Here is a 23,281-nt window from a genome sequence, read left to right as displayed (position 1 = left end):
TAAAGTACACAGTTGCAATACTTAAGATTGAATTTATGGCCACTATACTTCTTTCCTGCAAATAATTTCTTCTGGTAGACCCTCTAAATCAGAGATTCACTCTGACTGCTGTGTTGAAAAAAGAAACCACAAAAGAGGAAAAAAGAAAAACCACAGTGCAGGTTAACCAAAGAAGTATGCAAACAAAACCACTTGGTTTGAACAGCTATACAGCACATCTGCTGTTTCACAGAATCCTTGAGTATTCTGCCTTAATATGCGGAGGCTGACACCAGAGCAGACAATAAGGCAACAATGTCATCCCGCTGTCTTTTGGCAGCCCTCAATTTCGAGTTTTCCAGCAGCAGGGCTACTGTTATACAGCGGGAGTGTGATTTTTTTTTTTTTTTTCAGTGCAGACAAGTAGGATTATTGCTGATGAGACCCGCCAAGAGGCTCTGGAGTTTTCCAGAGCAGTTGTGGTAATGTTGGCTGCTTGGTATCTCAAGACACTTCCAGGCTGCTTTTAGCTGCCAACTCTGATGTTTTCCTTCATCATCCCGCTCCCTTCGCTATCCTCTTCGTCCTCTCTTGCTTCAATTACTTATTTATTCTCCTCTCTACGCGCTTGAAAGCCTTCAGTTGTTCGGATGGTTTTCACTTGGTTAGTAAACAGTAGACAAGAGGGTTACATTTCTTTAAAATGCCTCAGGTTTGTCCACTCATACATAAACTTAGCATTTTGATTGATTTTTTTCTCTTTTTTTCTTGTACACATTTGACTTTTATGTTGTTCTGACACGACTCTTCCCCAAGAGCCCGTGTCTGCACTTTTGCATTTCTTCTCAAAACCTTCCTGTCTTACCTTCAGGGGAGCTGAAGACCTCGCAGCCCCTGGACCGAGAAGAGAAAGACGAGTACAGGTTTAAAGTGCGTGTGGTGGACGGAGGAGGGCGATACTGTGAATCTGACATTCATATTATTGTGGAAGACGTCAATGACAACCCACCGCAGTTCTCAACTGACCCCTACAGCATCACCGTCTTTGAAAACACAGAGACGGGCACTTTTGTGGCAAAGCTGTCAGCGAACGATTTGGATACTGGTGAGTTTTATTCTCTGGCACATTCTAGGTAGAGGGCAGCTGTTATTTACAGTGAGGTGGAAAATCATAAGAACGATCTTGCGCAACTGTAAAATTAATGCAAGTCTTTATTGATAGAGATGTGCAGCAATAAAGCGATAATTACCCATAGACAAATTTCATTTGAACACAGCAACTATCAGACACTGCTGCTGTAAGTGCCGAACTTTATTGCACACATGAAAGCCATAATTTGACAGATTTAACACTGAAACAGCAGGTCCTTAAGTTTAGACCGTGATTAGTTTGTCATTACACCACTTTGCTGGACCAAAGGATGACGTATAAAAACCCAGCAACTCATGAAGCTAATTTTAGCATCCTGTATTGGTTGATATTTTAAAACTAAAACCCCTGAAAAGGCTGTTTGATATGAAAAAAGTCCCAAGCCAAAAAAATTCACCATTTTCATTTCTACTGATCTATGAAGAAGACGCGGGTCATCACTTCCTGTCGCTTCACACTTGGAGAGATTTAAAAAAATAATTGAAAAAAAAAGAAAAGAAAAGAGAAGCAGCCTTTAAACTCCGAGTTGCTGAGTATCAGTCTTTTCACACTCCTTGCCTCACACACGTTCATGCAAGACTTCAGATCCTTCTATTCTTTCTCATACAGAATTAAGGGAAGAATACATTATATTGAGAATGCTTTAAAAAAAACCTTCATAACAAATCTCTCTGATTAAACCAGCCTATTGGACCAGAACTCAGTAATAAAATGTGTTTTAGGCAAACATTTAAGCTTCCAAAAATGCAATAATCTCAGGAAGCTGGTAAAATGTGCTTAAAATGCAATTAATGGCAACATATTGCATTGCTCACGATCACAATAAAAAAAGCATATGCACATGTGATACGGGACTGTGCTTCTGAAATACCCTTTAATGGGTTGGAATAAGCAGTGCTGACTTGCTATGAACAGGTTATTATCTCACCATTGTGGAACAGCATCGCACTAAATGGCAAGAGGGAGGGATAACAAATGTGAATTTTCATGAATGATCAACCCCTCAAATTAAAAGCTCTATTACACTCTAATGAAATTCTTCTCTCTTCAAGTCGAATTCTCAAAAGAGATGATTGCAATTTTCCATTCGCCTGGTGCAAAGCCACGGGGCCACATATTTATCTCAGGCGTCTCCTCCTTTCAGCAAACATTGCCAATCACTAAGAGGCTCACACTCGGGTAGGCCGGAGAGCTTGAAGCGTGCAGTTTAAGTCTTTTTTTCTTTCTCAGGAAACTAGTGGACCTTCCGTTCCAGATTGCACCTTGGGTTTAATGAAGCAGAACACTCTAACTTGAAAAACCATTTCAGCCTGTTAGCTGACTATCGACACCGTCTCTTTTTGTTTCCCTCCCCTTTTTTTGGTGGGGGGCCGGAGTGACAGCTTGACAGAATGAAAAGGATGCTAAAACTGACTCCCTCAAGGAGAAATGTTAAATGAAAGAAAAGCGAGGGGAAAAAAGCTGCCATTAAGACATTTTTCCCTGGAGGCTTTGATGGCAAAAAATTTACTTTGCATTTGGTACATCTGGGCTAAGGGTACTTGAAGGAAGGGTGGAGGAAAGAACAGTGCTCCCTGCAGTTTAGCCGGGAGCAATAATTATTTAGACATACACTGCATGAGCACAGAGAGGCATTTGATCAGTATTTCTCCTGCATATGGGTGTTTCACACATTTCTTTCCTCTCTGTGTGTCGGCCTAGTATATTTGATTTAGTTGCAAGCTTGAAGCACAGCTGGCAAATCCCAACCAGACACACAGGGTGTACAAAAAAAATAGGCTCCATAGCTGACCCAATTCACTCCAGCTTCAGTCAACTGTCTTTGTGGCCGACGCTTAAAATGCAAAGCCTAATGTAACCCTCTTCCCACGAGGAAAGAGTTGCTTTATCTTTTTATATTTTTCACTGAGTGGACTCATTCTTGGCATTTGCTGCTATGTGCCATGGCCTTCGTGATCGCTGTGCGATGTTTGATATTTACCCACATTGCCAAGCCACTATTCGACCCACTGTTACAATCTCTGAGAGGCCGCACTTATCAGTGTGGGATGATTATGAAGCAGACAAAGATTAAGACCCAGACTGATGCCCTTGATCTGTGATAAACTTTGGAATTTCTTCTCTGATTTTGCTTTGTCCTTTTATCACTCTACCTTGGTCAGAGTGTGTCTCTCTCTTTGCTCTCTGCATTGCCCCGTCAGTTGTTTCAGTGTGGGGGCATTTAATTATATTCTGCTTTGCCCACCTTGTTGCTGTGTAAGATTCAGACACGCTCTTCAAGTTTGTTACTAAAATCATTTAGAAAAATAAGAAAATTCCAGGGCAAAGCTAAGGAAACACACAAACACACACAAAACAGCTCAAGTTGAGTCAGATGATTTGTATTTATTAAGCACATTTAAAAACAAGAGTTGACCCAAAGTGCTTTCTAGTCAAGACAGATGAATTTAACAGTCCCGTTGTATGTGAATACAAATAGATGAATACAAGATTTTAAAAAAGATAAATAAAACATGGCACATAAATGAATAAAAGCACATTAAAATGAAGCAAATAGACAAAATTAAGTGCAAATCACACTAAATGGTTGTCTTTCTGACTATATTAGTTCTGAATGTCTGGACCTGTTCAGCATGTGACAGCTGTGATGCTGCAAAATGGCAGGATTGCTCAGCAACCTTGATTTTATATAGGAATATAGCCAGAACACAGCTAGATGACAAACAGAACTGAAATCCTTGTTGTAAAAGAAAATAAGTCGTGGTCATCAGCACAGAGTCACTCAGACTGATTGTAACATGTTGGCACATGTTTGCGTTTCTAAATTAGACACAAATTATTTGCAAGCCTTCACTAGCTTATCTGAGAGTGACTGCATTTGTTTGGAGACAGGTTGCTTACCTGTAAGATCAAATGTGGTCACCTGGAGCTGACCTCCTTCCAACTGGTTGCTGAACATGAAAAAAATCAGTGTAATCACCAGGCAAACACGGATTTCTTTCCGAGTTGCACAGAAGTCTATTTCGCTCTGCCACGACTGAGCCGTAAAACAGATTTATGTGGGTAAAAGTCAGCATTAATGATAACACAAGAAGCAAAATAAAGTCTAAAAATAGAAAGGTAGTGCATGTAATATAAGAAAGTTCACCCGTGATTTAATATACAAATTATACATTTGGTTTGGTTTGGCTTTGGTCAGTGAGCTATATCCAAGCTGCTGTGCAACACATAAACATGCACATCTGTTTAACTGGCCTCAGTAAACAAAACACAGAAAGCACAAACTTCTTGGTCTCTCTGTAAAACAGAGCGGTCATAATACTTGTTAGATTGTCAGCGGTTGGGTGGAGGCGAGGAAGAAGGAACCCAAACGCAGGACTCGCAGGTAGGTGACGATTTATTATAAGGAGTGGATTAACAGAACAAAGGGAGAAAATGGCTGGCTGGACGACTGACTGAAGCACTGACTGACTAACTGAACATACAGACGGAGAGACAACATCACAATAACATCAATGACACGACATTGGACTGGTTGAACTGAGGGACATAAATACACAGGCTGAGTGATGAGAGATTAGAACCTGGTGAGTACACAGCTGAACATAATGAACTAATGATAAACGGGAAGAGGACGGAACATAATGCACATGGACCAAGGCTAACACAATAAAACAGGAAGTGGAACAGGCAGAAGATAAACAGTGAACGTGAACTGAAAATACTGGGTCACCGACCCAGGAACCCTGACATAGATATTTACTTTCAAATGCTTGAAATAGCACCAACAGCTCAAACCCCCAATCGCGAGCTCCAGCTTTCTGACTCGAGTTAGCAACAATGAGGCCTGTTGCACAGCAGTCAGCCACAGCTGCCTGTTAGCACACCTGTGAACCTGCATGTGCTAACCATTTGAAAACAGGTTAGCAGTATAAAGAGCAAACTCCAACCGTACAGTTATTATGAAGGCTTAGTGACCACACCAGCTTTTTGCTCTGGGCTATAAGCATGTTTGTTGGCTCACTTTTGGAGCCAGACTCATGAGACCATTCAAGGAACGTTTCAGTTTTTACCATTGAAGTGTTGCCTCTCTTTTCACCCTGCTTGTTGCTACTTGTTCACGAGGCCACTAATTAATAAGTTCCACTTCTGGTTTCATATGAAACATTTCTGCTGTGTGACCCACATAAACCCACGATCATAAACATCGGCGGATACAACAAGATAGCCAATAATAATTTAACACAGTTCACTTAACCACTGTAAAGCAATTGTCCTAAAGATGATCAGAGCAGATGAAGGTGATGAGAAATTATATAAGCAGGGTTCCCCTTGGCACTCGCTCCAGCATGGTAATGAGATCTACAGAGGATGGGGGCACTTACCTGATAAATGGGAATATAATAGCATATTGAAAATGGGGGCCACCTGCAGTAAAGCATTACGATTATTATTGTGATCCGTCTCTGTCTTGTTTCTGGGACCGTCTTGCTTGTGGGAGGACATGAGTTATGACTACTGCATGGATTAGAGATTCAGAGCTCCTGTTTATCAGAGGCTGTGTGAAAGATGGATGTTTTAGAAGGGCATAAGAACGTGACATTTAACTATTCAACAATCAATACGTCTATGTAGAAATCAATATGCTTGTTTATGTCCTCCATTTAAGAGTGTTTCTCTTTATGTGACCATCAGTTTTATGGTGCGTAGCATTTGGCTCATCAGCTCAGATGTGTGGAAGTGAAAGCAGCATGAGCTCAAAGGAGTTGTAACTGAGAAGTGTTGTATGATGACTAATAGGAGTGATTGCCATTGTAATGCAATTTTTAAAAAAAGCATCATCTTTTTTGTCACCCCAGGCCTGAATAGCAACATCCTCTACTCACTGGTTGAGTCCGCTGATGGATTTTTCTCAGTTGACGAGTCCACTGGTGTAATAACCCTGGAGCGTCCCTTGGACCGCGAAGTGCAGTCAGTATATGAGCTGAAGGCCCGTGCCAGTGACCAGGGCTCGCCGCGTCTGTCCTCGCTCTGCCAGGTGGTGATCTCCGTCCTGGACATCAACGACAATCCGCCGGTGTTTGAGCACCGTGAATACACAGCCACTATGTCTGAGGATGTGGCCGTGGGTACTCAGGCGCTCAGAGTGCACGCAGCCAGCCGAGACGCCGACGCCAACGGCGAGATCACTTACAGCATCATCAGCGGGAACGAGCATGGCATGTTCAGCGTGGACCCAAAGACTGGTATGTGGTAGTTTTTTTTTATATTTGTTTTTTGAATTCCTGCACCGGCGTTGTAGGCTTGAAAATGAAATCATCTTTGTTGCAACGTGACAGATGTTGTTGCATTTAACCCTTTAATTCAGTCCCAAACCCCTGGGCTGGTCCATGAGTCGTTTGGTACCGGGCTGCCAGAGTTGAGGCTCGGCTGTGAAATTTATGGTTTTTGGGGTTTTTATTGTTTTTAGCATTAACTTGGTTTTCCTGGGTCTTTCCTGTGTGTTGTGAATAAATCTTCTGTTTACTGGTTTTATTTTGTTGTATTTATCCACGACACCTTAAAGACCGGTCCGTGAAAATGTTGTTGGACATAAACCGGTCTGTGGTGCAAAAAAGGTTGGGGACCGCTGCTTTAATTGTCCTGGGATTGCAATGGCCCATTTGCCAAATGGGTCATTTTGACCATAGGACAGAAGAGTTAAATAGATTTTGCATTTTCTTCCTAACCTTTGTAAATAATTTTGCTGTGGATTTAATATACAAAAAAACCCTTGGTTTGTTTCCAAATGGGCTGTGATTGGCTAGTTTCATGATTACAGTGAAACACCAAAGTAAGAAAATCCCTGGTTATGTTTTAACTCAGTGTAGCTGAACAGGATTTAGTTTTTGAATGCCAACTCAGTGCCAGTGATGGATGATGTTTTGACTTAAGGTGTATTTAAGCTGAAAATGTTTGCATGTGAAAGTATAAACCCACTTTAAAAAATGACAACATGCAACAAAAAAAAGAACTTACCTGCTAGATCCTCTCTACATGTGCAATATTAAACATTAAAACACTGTGGTTGCTGCGAGACAAATATGTGTTTTGTAATATTTAGATGATAAACAAAAATACATTTTGGAGTCTTTTTAACAGCTAGATACATTTCTGGTTTTGTGCCTCAGGTGACGTCTTCGTGATTGAGCCGCTGGACTATGAGGCCTCTCATGAATACTACATTACAATAGAGGCTACAGATGGCGGTTCGCCACCGCTCAGCGACATGGCTACTGTGAACATCAACCTGACAGATGTCAACGACAACAGACCCGTCTTTAGCCAGGACGTCTATACGGCCGTCATCAGCGAGGACGCCGAGCTGGGAAAGACTGTGATGGCGGTAAGAGCGCACGCACTGTCTTTGGTATACAGCAGGTGCTCGTTGTGGGGAAACAACTGTAAAGGTACACACAGGGTGAGAGACATTTTTCATCTCTCGCTCTGGACTTTCCTCCAGCAAAATCTGTCATCTTGTTCACCTTCTCACTCTGTTGCTCATTTTCTCCCTCGCAGCCTTTCTCTTCTCTGCCCATTACTCACTGAATACTATCATATATCTGCACCTGTGGCAAATCACCATCTGGTGGAACGGCTAAATTAGGACCAATGCTCTTCATGCTCACTGCATCCCTGTTCTCGTGCACTATCTGACACACATGCTCGGCGAGTTTAATTAAAAGCATTTGACTCATTAAGCCCTTATCCTAGATAAGCCATTTGCTGCCTTTTGCAAGTTAAATTCTCACTCCCATCGATTTCTGTCTACCTCTGCTGCTCACCCATTCTTTCTCCCCTCATAAAAGATCTCTGCTTGTGGCCATTTATCTGTGTGTAATGTACCTGAATATAAATTATCCATCAGAGAATTTTAATGCCTGCCATTGTCTCATTCTTGTAAATCTTTACTGTCTGCTGATTTCCCCGGAGATGTGACGCTTGGTCGGTTTTAAGACTTAAGCATGTGTTGATCTTTTTGTGTGTGCGAGTGTAGCAGTGGTGTGAATGGAAGATGTGTAAGTTTGTATGCCCTAGTGTTACATCAGTGGAGACTACAGCTAGCTTCTGTTTTTTAGATTACACAGCACTCTCCCATTAAATATGCTAAAACATGAATGAAAATCACAGCAACTAATCGAATCATTTCAGTGATTTGCTTGAAAGCCCCTTATTTTAAATGTAAACAATGTAAACTCTTTAACAATAAATAAACTAATATAATGTTTACTAAACAGGTTAGCACACCGGTTAATTGTTCATTAGGAGTATCTAATCTTTAGATTTTATTCAAATATTGATAAAACCTGATCATTGGACACCTTTTTTCTACATGTAGACTTGGCCTTTCTGAACTCCCAGGCCAGCGATTGAAACAACTGCAATTGAGTGCAGAGGACACCGCTGATTGACATTTGACCCTGTAGTACATACATTAGAGTTTTATCTGATTATTCTCATCTGATTATTGCTGATCATTCTTTGAAAATGAGTTTTATTTCACCTCTTTCTGCCACTTTCAACCACTTCAAGACACTGTAGTGTTTGAGCACAGAAAGAAATGCAAATATAATTATCATGTTTTTTTAATGCAGCGGGTAATTGTTTAAAGCTGATTGAGAAACAAGGTTTTCAGAGGTCATGTTAGAATAACATGTACAAGCAGCCTCTTTTCAAGGGCTGTTGATTGATCGATTGTGGTGTTCATGTTTGATTGATTCAAAGGTGATGGCTGAGGATTTTGACGGACCTTCATACAACCACGTGCGGTACTCCATTGTGGCCGGTAACCAAGGCAGCCCATTCACCATTGATCCGGTCAGAGGGGAGCTTAAAGTTGCTCGCCAGCTGGACAGAGAGAGAGTAAGAGAAACCGCAGATACAATGCTGACTGTTCATACACAGTTTAATCCACCTAGGAACTAATTGCAGTCTATGCAGAATCCAATCAAAAGTCATGTCAGGTCTAATAAGGAAGCTTGTTTACCGATTTCTGCTTTATTGCATGCAAAAGCAGCTTCGTCTGTCTATGGTAATTCTCCCTCTCTTTCTTTCTCTCAGACATCGGGGTATACTCTAACAGTGGTAGCCTCAGACAATGGGGCACCCCCTCTTTCCAGCAGCGCCATGATCAACATTGACATCTCCGACATCAACGATAACCCTCCCCTTTTCTCCCAGGCCAACTACAGCCTCATCATCCAGGTGAGAGGGGGAAAGGGGTCAATGCGGATAACTGATTAGAGTTGGAAAGGAAGAAAAAGAGGAGGAGGCGTGGTGGGAGGGGAAGAGGGGTGCAGTGGACACAGAGAGAGGGATTAACAGGGAGTAATAATAGAAGACTGCACGACTAGAATGTCAAGAAGCAAGTTGGAGGATGGAGCAAGAACAGAGATGAGGAGGGGGATAAAGAGGAGGGTGAGGGAATTGAAAGACACAGGCTGCATTTTAAGTATAAACTGGCAGATGGGGATGGAAGAAAGGGAGGAGTGATGGACAGTGGGAATATGGAAGATACTAAGCTAATAAAGCACGACTGACTGAACTGAGGGAGGTGCCTGTAATTCAGTTTTTGAGATTAAAAAGGAGAAGATTCAAAAGACAGGGGAAAAGAAGACTCATTTCTAGTTTTTCTCTCTATTTAGAAGCCTAAAAAAGATAAATTTGGGAGATATCATGAAGAGGCAAAATATATATTCCAAACAGATCAAGCACTTCAGGATAGGATCTTTATTTTACTTACACCGGAGCCTTGATCAAAGTATGGTACAAAATCCCACAAAAACAGAACAAGAAAAAAAACCCTAGTGTGCAGATACTGTACGAACAATAAAAAGATCCGTAGTTTTTTGCCTATTTTTTTCCCTCAAGAAGAAAAAGTCTAGTTTTCACTCAGGGCTTGAAAGAGTCAACAGAAAGACAGATTTGAAGCTCATTCAAGGACAGAAAACAAGAATTCTGCCTATAAAACTGTCATCTTCCTTTTTATTGTTACTCATGAGAAGCCTACCCGCAAGTTTGTGGACAGGCTCTTAGACCGGGACGATTGCCAGATAAATAAAAATAGAGCTAAGCGTCTACAGCCTCAAATCTTTAGTTAAGCCCAGCAGTACTTGGAGCTAAACGCTAGCATGTATAGTGTAATGTTTAAAATGTTTATCGCCACAGCTGCGAAAGTTAGCTGGTGGCTTTGGAGCTGAGGTTGGTGGGAACTGTTTGGCTGTAAACCAAAAGCATTTTTCAGATACAAGTTTTGACTTTGTGAAGGCGGTCAGAAGGATTTATGGACGCCGAGTCAGCTTCAGTGTTGCAGCACAGTTGCGTTTTCTGAGCAAATATCTAACACGTTTGAAGTTAAACATCACAGCTTCGCCATAACCACGTCTTCTCAGCACAGTGTTAAACACACCTCTGCTGCTTCCCACAGGAGAACCGTCCAACAGGCACGAGTGTTCTTCAGCTCACTGTAACCGATCGGGACGCTTCTCACAACGGGCCACCTTTCACGTTTGCCATCGTCGCTGGGAACGACGGCGACGTTTTCCACATCAATCAGCAGGGAGCTCTAGTGGCCATGGGGGTGCTGAATAGAAAACATAAAGAAAACTACCTACTGCAAGCACAGGTGAGTCGAGGAGTCCAAGGAGAAACCGGAGTTGAGAGGTTGTATCGATTTAACCATAGAGCCACAACAATCTGATCTATCTGTCTTCTCTCTTTTTCCTCTCTGTACCTTTACTGTCACGCTCCCACATTTTGCCAACTACTCAGTGTTCCACCCTGCATCTCCTTCCTTTAAAGCTTTTAAATGTATTCTAAATTCAGCTTTTATAGGGTGGTGTAAGGTGCATAAGGCAGCAGCATCAGAGTGCATCTCACAGGAGAATAGATTTTTTTTGATTTAGCTCGATCACGTGTCACGTCAGAGGAAGGAACAGAGAAGAAATGTGTGGGCAGAAAGGACATGAAATGTGTGATGTCTTGTTACACACAAGATGCACACTCAGATGTGAGTCATCGTTGTTTTTCTCTCACAGAGCTGATGACCATCTCTGTGAAAGTGTGAATGCTAAAATGTATGATGTTGATGGCTTTAAAATGGGTTACACCTACAGTATGGAGATGCAGTGAGATTAGGGATGTGAGCAGCACAAGAGCTTGATTGCCCTCTGCTGTTGGAATAAAGATTAAACTCGGATGCTCTCTCTGTTTTTTTCTTTCTCATACTCAGGTGTCAGACAGTGGCAAGCCACAGCTCTTGTCCACCACCTTCATCAGCGTGCGTATAATTGAAGAAAGCGTCTACCCTCCCGCCGTTCTTCCTCTCGACATTTTTGTGTCGACCGCCGGCGATGAATACCCCGGAGGAGTCCTGGGCAAGATTCACGCCACCGACCAAGACATCTACGACACTCTCACCTACAGCCTCGCTCCTTCATCCTCCTCGGATGAGAGCAGCGGCTTGTTTTCTGTGTCGCCCTCTGACGGCAAAATTATCGCCCTGGGTCCTCTCGATGTGGGGCACTACCCTCTTAACGTGACGGTGACTGACGGACGCTTCACCACGCCGGCTGACGTCACCGTGCATGTCAGACAAGCAGCTCGTCAGGCCTTGGATAACTCCATCGATGTGCGCTTTGCGAATATCGCGCCCGAGGAGTTTATTGGGGACTACTGGCGCAACTTCCAGCGAGCGTTGAGAAACATTGCCGGAGTTAGGAGGAGCGAGGTTCAGTTAGTCAGCCTGCAGCCTTCTGAGCAAGGAGATCTGGATGTTCTGTTGACTCTAGAGAGAGCTGGCAGTCCCTATCAATCTCAGGAGGTAAGACTAGGAAGTAGTCTAACATATTTGCACCGATAACAGTTAATCTGTCATATATGCCCTCGGCTCGATAGATTTTTTTTCCATTGCGGCCATGTTGACACAGAATGGGAGGTAAACACAGGTGATACCATTAATGAGGTACAAGTGACAGGTAACACCTGTGTTTACATACTGTTTCGTGTCAAAATGGTTACTCTAAAAAGGCGCTACTACTTGAAACCGAATCCAAATGATATTAAAAAAAGGGACTTCTAGATCGACACATTAGATCTTGATGAATGCAATATGCTCAAGTTTAAACACTGTGTAAGTTACTGGGATCAAAAGGGCTGATTGAGCTTCAAGAATGTTGTGCTACTTTTGAAAGACTGACTCAAGAATCCAGAAATTCAGTATTTCGTCAGGTCAAGTCCGTTGTACTCGAAGCTTTTGGGTTCTTCTTTTACAGTGAGAATTAATGATCAAACACGCCTTTCTTTCAAACAGCTCCTTGAGAAGTTTGAACTAACTGTGACTTGTTTTAAAAATGACTAACATGTATCCAATTTTTTTGCTAATTAATGTTGCCAGTTAGGCAGGTGATAGTCACAAGTTCAGCCCCGGCCTTTAACCCTTTAAAACCGGTCGGAGCGGGCAAGCTCCGTTTTGCGTAACTATGTTTAAATCCCGGTAGCTCTGCAACCACGTAAGCTAGCGCAATCATTTTTTTTGCATATGAAACCGTCAGCTTGTTCTCGGTCACGGTTTCCTTCCACATATAGCTTTGCAAAAACTGCATAAAAAGCGCTTGCAGCAACAAAAACATAATATTCCAGAAACACGCTTTGCCGATCCGATCAGCTGATCTTAACACTTCCTACGTTGGAATAGACGTCAGCGCGAACCATCACATGTCCGCCATGACCTGCCCGAAACCGGAAGTGACGTCATTTTTGCGAAAATGTAGTTTTTTACCTTCAGGGCCTATACAAGCATATACTGGTGTTTTTAAAGGTTATGTTTGACTTTATGACTTTATGTGTCGTTTCTGAGATGCTTAGGACTCATATTGCACTGCTGGAAATAGTTTATTTTGATGCATATGCTGTTTTTTTTTGGAAATTTGCACTATAAGATTTATTTTCGTTTTTCCTGCAGTGTATAAAAATTGGTGTATTTAAAAAAATAAAACTATGAAGACACTGAAAATAAATTTCCTGTGGTGGGAAACTAGTTTTTGCAACTTTTTTGTATTTACAGTTTTGAGGGATAAGCCTCTTAAATTTCTCTAACTAGAAATATATGTTAAAAAAGCAAAAACATTTTCAATTTTTTTGTAGTTTATTGCACTTTTTTGCAATTTATGTAATTACTATGCACCTAATGCAGACATATTATTAAAATTTGGGCTATAATGGTTGTATTGATGTATATCAACTTGAAATGCTCCCAAAAATGGCACTACAACATGTAAAAATATAATATAAGCTCTGGTGGACTTGGTTCTATGGTAGGTCTTAAAGGGTTAAATGACTTCAGCTATTAATCACATATCAGAACTGATTAATTTTCCATTGACTAGTGAATAATTAGAGCACTCATTTGAACAGTTTATCGAGTGTTTTGTTTTTTCCAATTTTCCTCAGGTTGTCTTCCGGAAGCTGAACTCCTCTGCGGCTGTGATTGAGGAGATGACGGGCATCCGCATCGTGCGGGTGGCGCAGAAGCTGTGCGCGGGCCTGGACTGTCCATTACACTTCTGTGATGAGGTCATCTCCCTGGATAAAAACGCCATGTCCACTTACAGCACGGCCCGCCTCAGCTTCGTCACCCCACGATACCAGAGAACCGCGACCTGCCAGTGCGAAGGTTCCTGATTACACCTCATGCACCTACGTATTTGCTCATATATGGTTTGGTAGATTTCCTAATCTTACCTGCGCTATTTTGGCATTTAGGTGGCAGATGCCCCGTGTTGAACAACCTGTGTGAGAACAACCCCTGTCCTGAGGGTATGGAGTGTGTGGCAGATCCCAGAGACACTGAGTACAGTTGTGTGTGTCCTGAAGGCAAAAAAAGCAAATGCTCCGGTAAGACTATCTGTGATTTGGATATTCTGTCTAACATTTTCTGCATTTACACTGCTGTTATGTCTTACTTGTACATTTGTTCATCCTGTGCCAGATGGCCACTCGCTCACATTCAGTGGAAATGGTTATGTGAAATACCATCTGATGGAGAATGAGAACAAGGAGCTGATGAAGCTATCCTTGCGACTCCGAACTTTCTCCAGCCACGCTACCGTCATGTATGCTAAAGGCACAGACTACAGCATCCTTGAGGTGTGTGCAAACCTATTTTCCAGCCCCATATTTCACTCATGGGTGTTTTTCCCCCTTCTGTCATTTTTAAAACTGAATGGAAAACCTTGCTAATCTTGAATAAGCCTTTGCATTTCTTAGCCCATCTCTGTATTACTGCTCAGCATTTCCATATCAGAAGGGTCTAAAAAACCCATGACTGACCCGACTTCTCTCGAGACCAGCCAGCCATGTGTACCAACCAAGTATGCTGAAGGGTTCAAGAAAGCCATTTTAAACCTTCTTTCACATGAGGGACTATGGGAATGTGGTGGTGGGTTGAAAAACACACACACAAGAGCTATTTTAGTAGTGGGAGGGAAACAGAAAGCAGTTTTCCACACATTCCTTTTTCGAGTCTGTCTGGTATAGCCGTCAACATGCCAGACTTCAGAGGAAGAACTGGGCTGGCTTAGACACAGATTTAGTTTAACAGGCTGCGAGCTGTTTTTTTTGGGGGTTTTTTCAGAGGCTTGAGCAGAAGTTTAATTGTTTTATAAAGCTGTTGTTTTTCTGTAAAGCTCTTCGAAAGCCAGTAAAGTGGAAGTGTCCTGTGTGAAAAACTGATTTAAAACAGTGACTCAGTGGCTTTTGAGTCTCAGTGTTGAGATGAATGACCTGGTGTGATATGTGCAGGATGTGTAGCATATTCTAAAGCTATATTTTCTGTCCATGAAACAGATCGTGAACGGCCGTCTGCAATACAAGTTTGACTGTGGCAGCGGCCCCGGGCTGGTGTCGGTCCACAGCGCTCAGGTTAGCGATGGCGAGTGGCACTCCGTTTCCCTGGAGGTGGACGGTAATTATGCTAAACTCGTGCTGGACCGGGTGCACGCTGCCTCCGGCACAGCCCCGGGCACTCTGCGGACCCTCAATCTTGACAACAGCATTTACTTTGGGGGTCACGTACGCCAGCACGCCTCCCCTCGCCACGGACGCAGCCTGCCTGTCACCAACGGGCTGCGTGGCTGCATGGAGGCCATCACCCTGAATGGCCAGGAGCTGCCTCTGAACACAAGGGCTCGCTGGGCCCACGCTGTGCTGGAGGACATCGTGGACGTGGCTCCAGGCTGCGCGCTCACACCTGCCGAGAGCTGTTCTAGCAACCCCTGCACTAATGGAGGGAGCTGCACCTCGCTGCCTAATGGAGGTAGGTGGAGTCCTGCTTGGCTCATTGCACTCACTTATTTTCAAGTCCTTGTGCATTTCCTTGAGTCTGGTTTTCATTGAGAAGTTTATCTGATTATGTATCGCTGCCTTTCAGACATATTAAATTCCATTTACCGGCATCCAAGGAATAGCACAGATTTTCAAATTAAGACACGAACCGTGATTTTAATCTGGAGCAGCTGTTAGGTCTGTTACCTGTCCTAATTCAGATGTTCTCTGCTTAATAAGGAAAAATCTACTAAATACTAAAATCATGTTTTAGTGTAAACGCTTCATTCTGATGTACGCCTGTTGATGTGGATTCAACACTTCTGCATCTGTTTCACAAAAAAAACCTGCCAGTGGTTCAGGGGCATAATTACAGTCTTGCCATTACTAGAAGGCTTTTGGTAAAACATCTGCAGGATGTTTTAAAATCACACCAGCCTATTTTAGAAAAAAGAAATAGATTTATGATGACAAAAAACGTCAGTTTGTTATTTTGCTCATTGACCTGTTTTTCTAAACTCTTCAGGCTACTTCTGCAAATGCCCCACTTCGTTCATGGGCACACACTGTGAGATCCCCATAAGTCCTTGTGCCTCCAACCCCTGCCTGTATGGTGGCACCTGTGTGACCCGAGGAGGTGAATTCTACTGCCAGTGCAGAGGGCAGTACTCAGGACCGAGGTACTGCACTGTTTTATGTTTAATCTTGATAATATGAACATTGTGCGCAACATACGGGATGATGTTACTGGCTTGCTTCACATCAGCTAATGCAATTTTAATATTAGTTGTTACTGTAGGATTTGTGCACATCTAATTTGGAATTTGAGGCTTCATGCTGGAGTAATCTTGTTGTGAATGCAGGTGCCAGTTGGGGCCGTACTGCAGAGACAACCCTTGTAAAAACAGCGGAAAGTGTATCGACAGCTTGGACGGTCCCGTATGTGAGTGTGAAGCAGGCTTCCAGGGAGACAGGTATGTCAGTGTGGAGCTCAAATAAGCAGTAACACCAGTTATTTGAATTCTCCTAGTAGGTAGATCTTGTGTTTTGCAACAACTGTTAGAAAAAGCGTCTTTTTTGCCCACAAACAAACCTCAGTTGAAATTCATACATGTTGTCCAGGTGCCTGAGTGATGTTGATGAGTGCATCAAGAACCCGTGTGCCAACGGAGGACAGTGCCAGAATACGTACGGCTCATATAAGTGCAACTGCTCGCAGGGTTTCAGTGGAGCAGTGTGTGAACTCCAGGACGTTCACAGCAATAATTTGGTCTCCAACTCCTGGAACATCGGTTTGGAGGAGGTGATAGGCATTGTTGTCTTTGTGTCTAGTATCTTCATACTGGTCCTCCTCTTTATTATCATCCGCAAGAAGGCCTGCCGCAGAAGGTCAAAGAGCGAAGATGACGACAAACATCCTGGAGGTTCGAACGTGCCTCACTCCTTCCTCCAGAGACCTTACTTTGATGCCAAATTCAACAAAAACATCTACTCAGACATCCCTCCTCAGGTGCCCGTGCGGCCTATCTCCTACACTCCCAGTATTCCAAGCGACTCAAGAAATAACTTGGATAGGAATTCATTCGAGGGCTCCACCATACCAGAGCATCCCGAATTCAGCACCTTCAACCCAGATTCTGTGCACGGGCACCGCAAAACCGTGGCCGTGTGCAGCGTAGCGCCCAATCTCCCTCCTCCCCCTCCATCCAACTCTGTCTCAGACAGCGACTCCATCCAGAAGCCAAACTGGGATTATGATTACGATGGTAAGTTTGATTCCAGCTGTTTTTTCCCAGGAGTTGCACTGAGCTTCAAATGAGTATGATTAGTGTCTCATTATGCTTAAAACATGGGTTATTTAGCAAGTTTCGGATTCCTTAAGTCTCCAGAGTTGTTGAGTAGTAAAAGTAAACTAGACTTGGTCACTTAACGTCTAAATGGTGATATTTGACTTTGTATAAAGCTGCCGCACATGTTCCAGTCAGCACTGGCTATTTTCACTCCTGTGAATGCATCGCTGACTGTCTGTAGATGCATGTGAAACTGGACGTCTGTGGAAAAAAACCCGATATCTGGATTCTCATGAATTCATCAGCTTGTGTTAAATACACTAGCAGAGCATTCAGCACTGGTGCACTGCCAAGTAAACAATTTTTATCAAATATCTGTAAAACTATAAAAATCCTTCTGGCAAAAAGCATAAAGGCCAGCGTATATGAGCACAAAGTTATTTTGGAAATCCAAACTACTTATTATAAAGTATAAAGTATAAATATTATAAAGTCATTAGTTTGATTCTTTTAAAACTACACTTACTACATTCAGTGTAAAACTTGAGCGAGAAGGAAAAACTCTCTTTTCACAGTAAGAAACCTCCAGCAGGTCCAGACTCAAACACACAACAAGAACAACAAACGACAACAAAAATCTGCCAGGGGCACGTTCTATATTTAAAATGTGTGATTAAGATCATACTTCGCCTTCTGTTCCAGCTAAAGTTGTGGATTTGGATCCGTGCCTGACCAAGAAGCCTGTGGAGGACAGTGCCTGTCACCCCTACAACACCAGAGGCAGCATGTCTGAGGTCCAGTCCCTCAGCTCCTTCCAGTCTGAGTCTTGTGATGATAACGGTATGCTGCCATGTTTAATTTGCTCCTCTGTAGCATTTAGAAAAAAAAAGAAAAACTAACAAGACAGCGCAGTTTGAACGTTTCTGGCACATGAATCTATGAGATGCATTGTTTTTGTTTTCTGTTTGTTGCTTTTTGTTCCTTTTCTCTGATCGGCCTGCAGGATTTTGCAACATTTGCCTTTGTCTTGTTGATTTGAGCGCTAACACTTTTCTCTCTGCATGTACAGAATGGATGACCCAGTAGTGGCTCTAAGGGTCATTTGTCCTGTTTCTTTTGTTTTTGTTTTTTCTCTTTCTTTTTTGCTGCGGGGCTTCAGCTCCCATATGGATCAAATCAGTCCACAGATCCAGAACAAGGTTTTAAATAGGGGTTCCGGCCTGTAAGTCCTCGATCACTACCGGTACAGACAGAAGTAATCACTGCAACTCGTGTTGTGCTATTCTCTGGGGATTATTCACACACACAAAAATAAATACAAATTTGACCTTGTTTCCTGTTCTTCTGGCCCCAAGTTCACCTGTGTTTAGCTTCAAAAGGAGTTTGATGACTTACTTAAACGGCAGTTATATTCTGTTTGTTCACACATCTGCGCTTTGTTTTATTTTATTTTTTATTTACAAGCATGCCTTTTTCTTCCTTTTGTCCCTCCTTTTTTGTTTCCTCATATTTTCAAAAAATAGCTCCAAACGGATGTTTCAAGCAAACATCAAGGAACATATCAAAAGGGTATACAAGCACATTTTATGTTCTCCCATTTCTTTCCCATGTCATACTTAATTACTTTTCATCATCGCTTAGATATCACGCCGGGCACTGTGCTGCTCATAAGTCATCAAACCCTTCATCCGCGCCTTCGAAAGTGACAGCAAATCCAAATTTGAATTAGAAACGGAGCGTGTGCAAAATAGGTAATTTCTGCTTTCCTGCTGAATGTGTGTGAGTGTTTTCCACACGCACACACATTCAGCTTTTCTCTTAGCTGGAAATGGGTTTCGATCTCTGGGGAATTTCACTGATTCTTCCATCTGTACTGTCAGTGGCACCCAGTAGCATCTCAGTTTGTTGTTGTTGTTGTGTGTTATCCTGCACAAACAAAACTAGACCCTCCTATCCTCTCCCCCACTACACACAAACACCACCGCTACCATCGCTCTATTCCCACCATTGTGCTGTGCCGAACCATTAACACCGCCCTCATTCCCCCAAACATTCAGCATCAATGCATAAAAAAAGCAAACGAGGACGACGTTTGTGGGACATGTTGCTTGTGTTGGCCTCTCTCCCACCCCTGTGCATTCCATATGTGTTTTTATTTGTCTTTGATAAATGATAAAGAGCGTTTGTACTAATGCTAAGATCTCTTCCACCCACTCTCCCCCCTGTCCCCTGCCTCTCACAAGCCTCCATTGTGACAGTTATCCACCTTGTCAACTCTGCTGTTGACACGGTGGAAGGAGAAGGTACTCTTCCAGCTTCCATCTGCCGCTGGTTTTTGTCCTCTGTGTTGGGATGTGAAGTGTAGGCTGTTAGAGCTGCCATTATCTTCCACTGACAAAACCTCACCGACTAGAACGTCTCCTTTTTTTGTGATTCAGAAGCTAATTAAAAAGATATGCACAAATCAAATTAAACAAGCAGCTCAAGTGTTGCGTCCTCGATTCAGCGCTGAGCTCTTGTGCACCTCGAGAAGTCGGTCTAAGAAAATGGCAGAGCTGTTGTGCACTCACTGAACTGTTGCTGCCTCAGTCATTATTTGCCCTTCAGTGTTCGCTGTCCTCATTTCATTCATGTTCCAAGGCCGATGTTCTTTCCACGTAGATTTTAATGCGACTTGTTCTTTCTCTTTTTCTCCCCCTTCTCGCCTCATGTAAAGAGTCTTTTTTGGCTCATGATCTCAAGAACCCAAGAGGTGACTTGTGTTTTTTTTCTTCTTTGCTTGCCTGGTGTTGCCCTGATCCCATCCTCTGCAGTTTAACCACTAACCCTGAACCCTAATGAGGAGAGTTTAACCTCCTCTCTAACGTGGCTCTGGAGCTTTGTGGCCTGATAAGGTGTTATTGTTTGCATTGTAAGGTTATATATATGTTTCTACTCCTTCAACCCCCCTGAAAAAATCCTTTGCATGACATACATGAGTATATGTTATATGATCAAAAGTGTTGCTCAGTAACTAACTGGAAGTATTCACAGTTTTTTATGTTTGTCTGTCTGTGTTACTGTTGTGTGAGCTTTCTGAAAGCCATGGCATCTGTTTTAAAACAGGTTTTTTTTTAGCTTTGAAATAAGAGGAAAATCACACAGTCGGACTTGAGACTTGGGGCTGTAATGTACACGTGGGTGAGCCGTAATAATTAGGATTATTTAAAGCATATCTTTTAATTTAATTACAAGATTTAATAGAAACGCTCAGAAGCAGGGCTGACTCTTTGGGAATCGCTCCCATAGACAGGCGAAAAGATGGCTGTACCCTCGGTGATGTCATCCAGATTCAACTGAAAACAAATAATGGAGTCAGAACACCATCCTCCCGTACACTTCAGACAGCCTTCAGAGGGGATGCAGGTTTTTAGGCACTTCCACATTGGCTTCATTTTTATGTTCAGCTCTGTATTTTGCTGCTTTGTCAGCTATACACCCATGACACAGTGATAATGCCCTCCTGGCCACTTGGAGTTAGTTCATTGCCCTCAGTGATCTTTGATTAGATAAATGTATGCATGCATCCCTGAGATCAGGATGACTCACCAGCAACAGTTTAAAGTTGTAAAGGAAGAAAAAGAAATCACATTATAATCTTATAACAAAAGATAACTAAACAAAAACACAGGGAGACAGACTATTTTTGTTGTGTATTTTATTGTGTGTGTTAACTTGTGAATCATGTCTGCTGAGTGTGTCTGATCACAGAGCGTTGTGCAGTTTGTTTAAGCTCATTGTGGTGCGTGACTTTGACCTGTGTTCCTCCTGCATGGTGTGGGTTTTTAATATTAACCTGAGAGCATCTGTGCAGCTTTTGCGAGAGAGCAGTGATATAATGTGTGTGCTGTGGTCTCTCCTCCTCAAACAGGATATCACTGGGACACATCTGATTGGATGCCAAGTGTTCAACTTCCTGGAATCCAGGAGTTTCCACAGTATGAGGTTGTGGAGTCACCCGCCCCTCTGTACAGCGACCCGAGTGCCATCGACACCGACTATTATCCCGGCGGCTTTGACATTGAGAGCGATTTCCCTCCGCCGCCAGAGGACTTCCCTGTAAACGACGACCTCCCGCCGCCACCATTGCCAGAGTACAGCGACCGCTGCGACACCCTGCGGCCCCTCGGCAGAGACTTGGACCTGCCTATGACCGGTCCGGGCAGCTCAGGCGCCATCCGCCAGCGCCCAGCCCTGCCCGAGCTTTACAGCCTTAACCAGTACCTGCCGCAGCACTCCTTCCCAAGTGACGGCGGCGATACCGAGGGCCTGGGCACCACTTCAGCCTCCGCCACCCCAGCCTCCACCTTGGGTAACAGCGGTTACAGAGGAGGCTACCCTTTAGGTTGCAGTCGGGACTTTGACTCCTCTGCTCTGGACAACATGTCCATGTCTCTGTACACGTCCACAGCCTCTTGCTCGGACATGTCGGCGTGCTGCGAGGAGTCCGAGGTGATGATAAGCGACTACGAGAGCGGTGACGAGGGCCACTTTGAGCGGCTGTCCATCCCGGCGCTGGACTCCCAGCAGCACACTGAAGTCTGACACTGGATCCAAACAAAAGTGCCTAAACCCACAGCTACACCTTATGTTCGCCCCTGACCACCACAGACACTAAACACGCACAGAATCTGGACCCACACACACACAGACACACACTGACACATAAACACAGGGGTTTGTTGAGACCGGCTGAGAAGGCCGTTCAGCTGAGAAGATCTGAAGAAGTTATAGGAAACTCTCTGTAGCCGCTTTGCATCTGCTCAGCCCAGCCCAGCCCCCCTCGCTTTAAGTAGCTGCCATCATACACAGGAAGTGGATTGTGCTAAGGATCGACATCTCAACGTGCAACAGGAAAAACATCACGACAAAAAAAAAGAAAGTAAATGTCTTTGTTTCTATAAACAAAACCAAGCAAGATGTTTTTATACAAGTCTTCATTTTCAGTGTAAATTTAAATGTACAGTTTTGATTTCAAAGTTTACTAGGTTTTGTAGATATTCTATGCTTTTATTTTCAACAAAAAAAGTTAAATGGTGTGACATTATCAGCCTTACTGTGCGTACATTCATTAAGAAAAAAAAGAAGTGTTTAAAAAGAGAGATAAAGAGAAGAGCGTGACTTTTCTGAACACAGTGTACTCGTAAAGTTTGTTGTCTCTTGCTCATTTCAAAAAGGGTCTTCAATGAACGACTGCATATTCTTGTGTTGTTTATTTTTTATTTGTTTGTTTGTACATTTTGACTTTGGAACCTCTTTATTTTTCCACCAAGAAAATGGGACCCAATATATTTATAGTGCAGAGTTATCCATGGACACGTGACTTTTTCAGGTGTCTGTGTGTGTCTGAGCAATGCTATGGTCTTGTTAAGGTTTTTATTGAATACTGCCACAAGCTCACGCTTTCCTACTGGCAATAAATTATTCCTAAAAAATACTCTGATGTCTGCGTCTGCCTTATTTTCTCAGCGTGTTTACAAGGTAACTACGATGCATCACTCTGTTACAGTACTGGGGATATAAATGTATTTAGAAAGGGGAACTCTTACAAACCGCTCTACACTTTATATCTTAGTTGTTTGGATGGATGATTTCAAACAAAACTTAAACGATCACTCAGCAGAAAAATTAATCTGAAACAGTTCAATCATTCAAATCAATTTTTTTGCAACTTTTTTTTGGCAAACATGATTACATTTGTGTGCCGTGGCAACCGCCCGTGCACACTTGATGATTTTCTTGGTCTCGTGAGAGCTAGTACAGCTAGCGGAGCGTTTACCCCGGTGATGCTGGGTTGGATTAGTGAAATTTTAAATGGGTAATATATATATATATATATATATATATATATATATATATATATATATATATGTGTGTGTGTGTATATACAGACACAAGGAGGAGATAAGAAGTACAAAAATACAAGTTACAGATGTCTTAAGAAACTATACAAATTATAGCT

The 23,281-nt window shown here is 42.8% G+C and overlaps 1 protein-coding gene across 13 annotated transcripts in view; it reads left to right on the top strand.

Annotated features, from left to right (window-relative positions):
- fat1a (FAT atypical cadherin 1a) overlaps positions 1-22,756 on the top strand; it is an 80,732-nt gene extending 57,976 nt beyond the window's left edge. For 3 of the 13 annotated variants that reach the window (XM_004549254.6, XM_004549256.3, XM_004549253.3), the window contains 17 exons: positions 851-1,084; positions 5,989-6,375; positions 7,300-7,514; positions 8,894-9,031; positions 9,230-9,373; positions 10,596-10,793; positions 11,400-11,990; positions 13,619-13,841; positions 13,931-14,062; positions 14,157-14,314; positions 15,014-15,482; positions 16,017-16,170; positions 16,354-16,464; positions 16,613-17,256; positions 17,983-18,120; positions 19,997-20,032; positions 21,191-22,756. In XM_004549254.6, coding sequence (XP_004549311.2) covers positions 851-1,084; positions 5,989-6,375; positions 7,300-7,514; positions 8,894-9,031; positions 9,230-9,373; positions 10,596-10,793; positions 11,400-11,990; positions 13,619-13,841; positions 13,931-14,062; positions 14,157-14,314; positions 15,014-15,482; positions 16,017-16,170; positions 16,354-16,464; positions 16,613-17,256; positions 17,983-18,120; positions 19,997-20,032; positions 21,191-21,864 — 4,646 coding nt within the window. In that variant the 3' untranslated portion in view covers positions 21,865-22,756. The other 10 variants (XM_004549257.3, XM_004549255.3, XR_191135.2 and 7 more) reach the window with 9 other exon arrangements.
- Positions 22,757-23,281: the final 525 nt, after the last annotated feature.

This window comes from Maylandia zebra, linkage group LG6 (assembly GCF_041146795.1).
Source record: "Maylandia zebra isolate NMK-2024a linkage group LG6, Mzebra_GT3a, whole genome shotgun sequence".
NCBI lineage: Eukaryota > Metazoa > Chordata > Actinopteri > Cichliformes > Cichlidae > Maylandia > Maylandia zebra.
This window is presented reverse-complemented; position numbering and strand designations above follow the sequence as displayed.